The following is an 8,923-nucleotide window of genomic DNA, read 5'->3' as shown; positions in this document are numbered from 1 at the left end:
AAAACCGGTAAACATTCAAAAAACAGCTGATTTGAAACGTCTCATAAAATGCCTTATTGCGTGTTTGTTCAGGATAACCGGTTTACTGCATCTTATTTGACTTTTTCCTCAGTAAAAAGGAGTGAATATGAATGGAGTGAATATACGGACCCTTGTTGCAGTTTATGCAAGAGTTTAATTAATGCTTAAAATAACATACAAACCTTTACTTATTCGACATCGAAGGACTCGACGCTTACAATTAATGAAGCTGCTGTGCAATGAGGTGCAGTTACAGGTGGTGCAGATAAACATTGCGAACCACTAGTTGTCTCTTTTTTTTTTCTACCGCTGATCTCATGCAATTCAATTAGTGACGTCACTAATTGAGTTGCATAAGATCAGCGGTAAAACAAAAGAGACAACTCAGGCCAAACATGTTCAAAGGTCCTATCTGCAGAAGAGAGGCTTTCTTTGGTTTTCCTCTCTTTCGTTAATATCTCAGCTGTTTATATGTATTATGATTGATTCCTGGCATTGAACGATGGTCAAAACAATCGTCTTTTGATTTGTACTGCAAAAATAGTTGAAACGTGTACCATTACATTGCAAAATGGGGCACGTTCGGTGTTGTACTAGATTTGTAGTAATGAGCTGAATTTTTGTATGGTGAGAAGATCAATTCTCCGTTTCTGCACTGAAATGGCGCAAAAAGCGTGGGTATTATGATTCCTTGCCTAATTTGATGCTGTTTGAGCAAAACTTCGGAAAACTATGTTATTTATGTTGCAAGAAATGGAGAAAACAACAACATAGTTATTCAAAGTTTTGCTCAAATAGCATCAAATTAGGCATGGAATCATAATACCCACGCTTTTTGCACCATTTCATTGCAGAAACGGAGCATTGACCTTCTCACCATACTAAAATTCAGCTCATTACTACAAATCTAGTACTTCACCGATCTGTCCTATTGAAAGAGAAAGTGAACAAAGAGAACCTCTCAAATTCAGATAGGACCTATTGAAATGTTTGGCCTGAATTAGCGGTTCACAATGTTTATCTGCGCCACCTGTAACTGTACTTCATTGGTTGCTGTGTGCTCACTAACCTCTTTGCATTGACATACTTGAAAGGAAAGGCAGAATCGTAGGGCGATTACTCGGTGATGAATTTTTAGTCGTCCGTTCAAAGTTGGCCCCAAGCACTGTTGAACAAATATGAAAAAACGAGTTTAATAAAGCATCCCACACACAAGGCGATTCGATTTTGAATTATGTTGATTTATGTAGTTAATTTTTATTTGGGATCAGCTGAACATTTGATAAAAAAAAGTTGAAAAAATGATAATTTTTATAGCACAACTTGTACATTTTTATTTAAACGTTTTTTTTAATGAGTCGTATACATAAATGCGCGTCGACAACCCGCATTATCGTGAACAATAACAATACTGTTCATCTTACTGTTGGAAACTATCTACAACAGTATCTCAACCATCTCAACAGTCACAATGGTCCACGAAACAGATTTACGAGGAAAGATGCATTCAGCACCTTCAAATGATTTTCTAGATTAATATGGTCTTCTACAAAGTTGTTCCTAAAAATAAGGCCATGAAAATTAGGGTGGTCCATATATTCAAAGAAATTGAGAACCAAACTTTTTTATTTTCAAGAAAAATTATATACATTCTTCGGGATAGTTGTAGATCTATCCATTTTGAGCAAGTTTGCTGAAGACATTTTTTATGTAGCCTTAGAATTGACTAATTCAGAGGTATTTTTCTGAATAAGCTTAGGGTGGTTCAAGAAAAACCGGTTTTCTTGCGTTAACTTTTTCAGTTTCGATTTTTCCTCAAATTCGCTCAAGAAACGCTTGTAGAGCATTTGAAGACGCGTCGTTTCGTGTGCTGAGATGGTTGTTATCTCTTTTGGTTCAAACGTTACAGGCATTTTTCTTAAAAAATCATAGTTTTTTAAAAATGTGTTATGACTGGTTGGGGCAAACATGAAAAATATCTTTTGCCCGCATTCAAAAGAAGAAATGTTTATATAAAACATACAAAAAAATTAGAGGGGTGTTATTTTTGTAACTCAAGTGAAAAATACTTGAAAAGTACGTATTTTTTCTAGAAAATCATCAATATCTTTTGAACGGAATGACGTAGCAACGTTCTCAACGCATGAGAATGTGCGTTTTTAAAGCTCTAAAAATGGTTCTTAGACAACTTTGATGAGAAATTTGAAACAAAAAAGATAAAGCGTTTAAACTGTTTTGACCAAATTTGGAGCATTTTCCCATAGTTTTCATAGGGTGACGCTAGAACAAATCGTTTTATTGCTCTATCTTTTTTGTTTCAAATTTTTTGTCAAAGTTGCCCAAGAACCACTTTTAGAGCTTCCAAAAACGCGCATTTTCATGCGCTGAGAATGTTGCTGCGTCATTCCGTAGGAGTATTTTTCACTTGAGTTATAAAAAAAACCCTCTAATTTTTTTATATGTTGATATAAACATTTCTTCTTTTGAATGCGGGCAAAAGATATTTTTTATGTTTGCCCCAACCCATCATAAACCTTTTTTAAATTGTCACACTTTTGAAAAATACTATTCACACGCTTGAAACATATCACTCAGCTATGTATCTATTTTTCTTTATCCGTTATGTGGCCGGCAAACTTTTTGCTTTTTTCTACACCGTGTATTTTAAATGGGTGCTGGGTACCCGGGTACCCTGCCGGCCACATAAGGGTTATTATCTATAGTCATATAGACATCTCCGGTCCCAAAGAAAAAGTGTTCCTAAAGCTTACGAACCTCTTTGCGTTGGTTTTGTTGATGCATCAAGCAGAGGAGTTATAGTTGTTGATCCATTCAATTCATCATCATAATCACCATACACTGTTGATGAAATAGAGAATACGAATACACATTATTAACAAATTTTGATTATTTAACATTCACACGATTAAGGACCATTAGGACCTAAATAGGCAAGCTGAGCTCCAGCTAATGCACGACGAAGATTAATTAATACACGCTAACAATAACGTACAGATTGTACTGGAAAATTCTTTCGATTTTTACTGTCTCTCACAGCCTAGGGGATCAAAACGGATAGTTTTGTTCTGCCCGACGTTTCGGCACTTTGTATTCGGCCTCTTTCAAGGGTGGAAAGGCCAAATACAAAGTTCCGAAACGTCGGGCAAAGCAAAACTATGCGTTTTGATCCCCTAGACTGACTGCCCGTAACTGCGTTATTGAAATATCTGCATATTTTGCTGGTATTGAGTTAATATCTGGGATCTTCGTCAAACTACAAGTATATTCGACTACCTGAATAAAATTTTCAAGTTTTTTTTTCTATAATTTAGGCTGACACAAATTTCGATTTTCTCTTATGTCACCGCCCCCGCGGAAATTTTTGGTCGGAATTCGACATTTTGAGGGGGGACATAAATAAATTATTCAAGAAATTAGAATCGCCAAGAAAATTTCTTAACAAATCCGATGAGTTTGATGATTCTGCCTAATTGTTTGGGTAAGTTTTCATCAAATACATATATTATTTATCACCTTGACGAGTCAGCGATGAAAGTGACAAAAGAAGAAAATGAGATTAGTTCCGGCCTTATGAAATAAACACCAAGTCATTTTGTCTCATTGACCAATGTAACCGCATAGCAGTCACACTGCGAAAATAGACTGATTTTAATGGGTGTCATCAATCATATTTAAGTCCGATTTATTTTTTGACAATAGGTTCAGCATACAAAAGTTGCTGTAGAAGATTTTGTTGATAAACAATTGATTACAAATTAATGAAAAATGTTTGAAATTTCGATTCATTCTCATACTATCAAAAGTTGCAACTTTGGGTTCCATTTTCTCCAATGCCTACTTTTGTCGAATGTTATTGTTATGCGGTTATGGGCAGTGTAAGAGCCAGTAAAATCGAAATAAATGCTAACCTTTTTCTGTTGATTCTCTAGATAGATCAGGATTCGGTGTTGTAGTTGCAGTTGTAGTTGATAATCCATCTGAAGCGTCATCCTCCTCCTGCAGTATTTGACGGATCCATGAAGAATAGTACTTGACATTCACAAAGCCAGCGTAGTTCTTCACGTCACATTTATTACTGGTGTCATCACGTGGCCCTGAAAAACTTGTAATACCGCGCAGAATCCACCGCGATCCATTATTAAAGTACATTCCTCCTCCGCTATCACCGTTGCACACACTGGTTCCGTTTCTGGACCCTGCACAAAACATGCCTGGATAAATGGTCAAGCCGAATAGATCCCGGTCGGTTTCCAGACACTCTGCGTAGTCCACAACGGGTATGTTCGCCAGCTTAAGATCTGTTGAAATTTCATCATCCTCCGTTAGACCCCAACCCACAACCACACCCTCCTTTCCGACGATATCGTGTATGTTTGTCTCAGACATGGTAAGCTCCAAACAGATGGGGAGCACGTAATCACTGAAAATCACTGCGGTTTTCAAAGACAATATCGCTACGTCATGCTTGTTACTGTCTTTTACAAACTGCGGATGAACAAAGATCTCTTGAACCGCATGCGATTGCCCATAACTGGAGGGCCGGAACAACCGCACATATCCAAAGTCAACCGTGACATACCTGGCGTTTACCTCATAGCCACTGTCCCGATCCACGACGCAGTGACTGGCGGTGATCACAAAGTTCTGATGGATCAACTGTGCTCCACATTTGTACTTCTTTGAAAACGGATTTGACAGATAGAAAAGGGCTCCATGCCAGGGCCAATCGCCGACCTTCGCGTTGAATCCATTTGTTATGAGGCCCTCGGCTTGCCGTTTTTGAGCACCACATTCATAATTTCGGTTGGATTGGGACACGGCACGACGAACTTTGGTTCCGGATTGTAAGGTTTCTTGTACCAATAGCAAAACTAGCGGAACTGCTAACATTATTGTGAAAAACCTCTTCATTGCAAACGATGGTGCACGAAACTGAATGTATAAGTAAATCCACAAGCCCTGTTGCAAAAAAAAAAAAATGTATTTGAAAACAAAAGTGATAAGAAAATCCCATCAAATTTGTTTTGATCAGTTGTACAAGTTACCAATCTCAAACGATGATAAGGTATGAAACCCTTTGAGTAGTTTTGGCAATGATATCTATGCCATCTGAAACATAGGTTTTGCCCGACAACAACTGAGCAGGGCGATACTCGGACATAGTCACAGGGTCGGCGCGCTACCGGGCCATCAGAGGAGCTACGCGGATCTAGTAAGAGCGATCAAGGATTTAAGGTGAATATAGAACGAAGCCACACCTTGAATTTTCAAAAGCACAATTCTGAGGAACCAAACACCGCACCGAGCTGAAAAGTTGATCGATGTTATTTCAGCCAAACTATTTCAACTTAAAATTGGCTTTCTATGACCAGAAATTGTGGTGCGAGTCATTTTTTTCTGGTGAAATAGGCATTTGTATGTACTTCGATAAATTTAATGCGCTCTATAAACACGTATCTTTGAAGGATAATAAAATAAAACAAATTAAAACCATCTTTTTACTTGAACATGTTAAGGTTACACACAGTGCTTTGTTTTCCTAAATAATATTTCAAATTCTTGCATAAATATCATACATCGTTTATAAAAATGGGATATTTGACTGGATATTTTATAAATATCAAAAGTAGTAATGAATAAAATAAATGGCATACTTGGACACGGCATGCTAAATGATTCGAGATATGATTAGAAATTAGCTTAATGCTTACCAATCTGGAAAATTTGGAAAAAATGTAAATTGAGAATATTACATATGGCCATCACAATTTATATGGCCACGAATGAAGACATTTCAAAGTGACATACACATGCAAAATTGACATTGGCAGATGAAGCTCTAAATAAATTACTGTGAAAGTGCTCGTAGACTAACACTAAGCTGAGAAGCAGGCTTTGGTTCAGTGTTGACAACGTCAGAAGAAGAAGAACATGTATTTCACATTTTAGGCTGATTTTATAAACGAAAATTTGACAGGAGGTAGTGTCGTAAAAGGGGTATTTTTTCATAAAAAATGCGGTGAAAGTCGATAAGAATTTCCATATAGAAAAATGGTACACTACTAGTTTTTCCAGGATGATAAAATTGATGTATGCCGTCGAGTCAATTGAAATTTCATTAAATAATACAATCAAAATTGTATAGCAGTGGCACGGTAAAAGTATAGTTTTTATTCTTAATTTATTACATATTGAACATCATATCGACATTTTTATGATCGGTAGTGTAACATAGCCTAGTAAAAAATAATGACTTTAGTTTATGTTACATATGTTCGTTAACTTATTGAAAAAACATCAATATGACTTAATGTAAACAAACAAAACATATTATGTTTAACAAAAACTTCATCGAAAACAAGTATTGAAAGACAGACTGAAAATGTTACTCATTTATGACTTATGAAACATACTGAACATGTCATCATGTTACACATGTTTGCATACATACTGCAGAAACCCTCAATATGACTTCATTAGAACAAATGAAACATATTATGTTTCGACAGAACTTAACCAAAACAAGTATTGGAAGTAAGACTGAAAATATTACTCTAATACGACTTATCAAACATATTGAGTCTGTTGAGCTGTAGAGGGGCTTTCATTTGTTTATCGTGTGGTAGGCATGAAGAAATTCAAGGAAGTTTCCTTTGCGATCTACGTCACTATTGACCCTATTCATCAAGCAAACTAATGGCATAAACCATTATTATAAAAATCCAAACAAATCCTCCTGATAGTGCTACGGGTTGACGTACGTGGTCTGAAGTGGTCTCTATATATTTATATATATTTATTACACTAATCGGGTAAGTTGGACGGCAGTAGTATAGAGAAGAATCTATTAAAAGTTTGCGTTCAATACAGGAAATATGTTGTAATGTGAAACCCAATAAATTGGAGTGTTGTAATGTATTTGCATTTATTAGCGAAACGTTAAGGTGAAGATATGACGAAGCCACAGCTCGAATTTTCATGCGCACAAATCTGAAGAACCGAAAGCCCCTACCGAGAATATGTTTGATGAACATATTAAGACAAATATAAAACTTAAACAGACTTGTCATATTGTGGCAAAATAAACGTTATTAGAACATATCCAACAAAATTGACAACAACATGTTAGATTTGTTTGAAAAGACAAAATATTTACTCAAATACGACTTTTTAATAAGAGATCATTAAAGACTTGTTTTTGGAATCATGAATATGACTTGTACAAGACAACATTTGTTTTGAAAAAAATTGAAACAACTGTTATAGGACAAAATGATTGGTTTAAGACATCTGATTATGTTTTCGGTGTTACTTGGGTGCTTATTCGTTTTTCCCTTATTAATCCCAAAGCTTCGAAGCAAAAATTGCTGCAGCTGGATTGTATTGGGAACATTGCCATCGAGAAATTACTACACTTAATGTTGTCGAAAAATGTGTACTAAATAGGTGTATCTTTGGCGGATCATAAGATTCGGATCATCGAAGGAGAGATTCACATGTAATTGATGGAAGAGGGAATGAAAACGATTTGTACACTGTGAAATGTTTCTTTGAAAGCATGTTTTGGGTGTCGGAACTGAAACTGTTTTCCAACCATTCTTTATATTGGCGATAAAATTTGCGCACATCATCGGACCAACTGTAGCGTATCATGGAGTGTAGGTCAGCAGCTTGAACAGAAAACAGGGATTAATAATCACCGGGCCGTGAGTTCAAACCCCAATAACACTAAAACAAGCAAAAAGTACCACCAATAGACATATATTAGACTTCCAATGGCGCTTCAACCCTTGTGACTAACATCTAGTAGGTGTGTGTCCTGGCTGGGGTACTCAAAGTGTCAAATTTGCATGATTTTGATCATAGCAAACTTAAATGAAAGTAAAAACAAAGCCGTTCGTAATTCTCTCCGGCAATTGATGACTTTTGGTTTTGTGGGGCCGATGGCCAGCAATCGCTCAAGACGGCCCTCTGCACTATAATAGGTGTGCTAAAATGAAAGTTATAAGAAGCAGTGTGATCGATTTATTCTAACTACCGTCAAGTATCGGCTTGTGAACTGGTGGAGAAACTGAGGAATGCGATCATTTGCAGTGGTCCGCTGATCCGGGACTCTCACAATAGTGGCCATTAACTGGGGAAATCATGGACGAAATTTTTGGTTGGTTTGGCACCTAAAAACTGAGCTGAGTACCAATGATGCTTAAATGCTTACAGTTGAATATCAGAACTGCTGGGGAACATTCGACTGGAATGAGTTGGCAAGTTCGGCTTACACATCCTCGGAGGGTCTGCCTGAATTCCCTAGACAGAAGGAAACATACTATTCTCTTATTACACGGTTTTGTGCTCTCAGAATCTATTGGATCCTTTCAACAGCATTCCAATTGAATTCTTATGGTGGTGCGGGTGATGATCCTGGTTATTTGACTTTCATTAGACAATAGGAAGCAATCAGTGAAGTACTAGATTGAAAGTAGTGAGCTGGATTTTTGTATGGTGAGATGATCAGTTCTCCATTTCTGTAATGAAATGGTACAAACAGCGTGGGTTATGTGATTTCTTGACTAATTTGATGTTATTTGAGCAAAAGTTGGGGTAACTGTGTTGTTGTATTATTTATTTCTTGCAACTTCAACAACACAGTTACCCAAACTTTTTCTCAAACAGCATTAAATTAGGCAAGAAACCATATAACCCACGCTGTTTGCACCATTTTATCGCAGAAATGGAGAACTGATCATCTCACCATACAAAAATCCAGCTCACTACTTTCAATCTAGTACTTCACTGATTGCGTCCTATTTTGAATTAGGCAGTTAAATTGATAAGATTTAACAGGTCCAGGTAAACGCGAATTGACATTGCAAATATTTCAACT

The 8,923-nt window shown here is 36.6% G+C and overlaps 1 protein-coding gene across 1 annotated transcript; it reads right to left on the bottom strand.

Moving 5' to 3' along the window:
* Window positions 1-808: 808 nt before the first annotated feature.
* On the bottom strand, window positions 809-4,939 carry LOC109409353 (limulus clotting factor C-like). Its single transcript, XM_029859243.2, has 3 exons — window positions 3,951-4,939; window positions 2,797-2,880; window positions 809-1,186 (listed from the first exon to the last, which is right to left on the bottom strand). The coding sequence occupies exons 1-3, from the start codon at window positions 4,930-4,932 to the stop codon at window positions 1,086-1,088; spliced, it is 1,167 nt and encodes a 388-aa protein (XP_029715103.2). The 5' UTR covers window positions 4,933-4,939; the 3' UTR covers window positions 809-1,085.
* Between the last annotated feature and the right edge of the window lie 3,984 nt (window positions 4,940-8,923).

Source organism: Aedes albopictus, chromosome 2 (assembly GCF_035046485.1).
Source record: "Aedes albopictus strain Foshan chromosome 2, AalbF5, whole genome shotgun sequence".
NCBI lineage: Eukaryota > Metazoa > Arthropoda > Insecta > Diptera > Culicidae > Aedes > Aedes albopictus.
The sequence above is the reverse complement of the archived record's forward strand: the minus strand, read 5'-3'. Positions and strand labels throughout refer to the sequence as shown.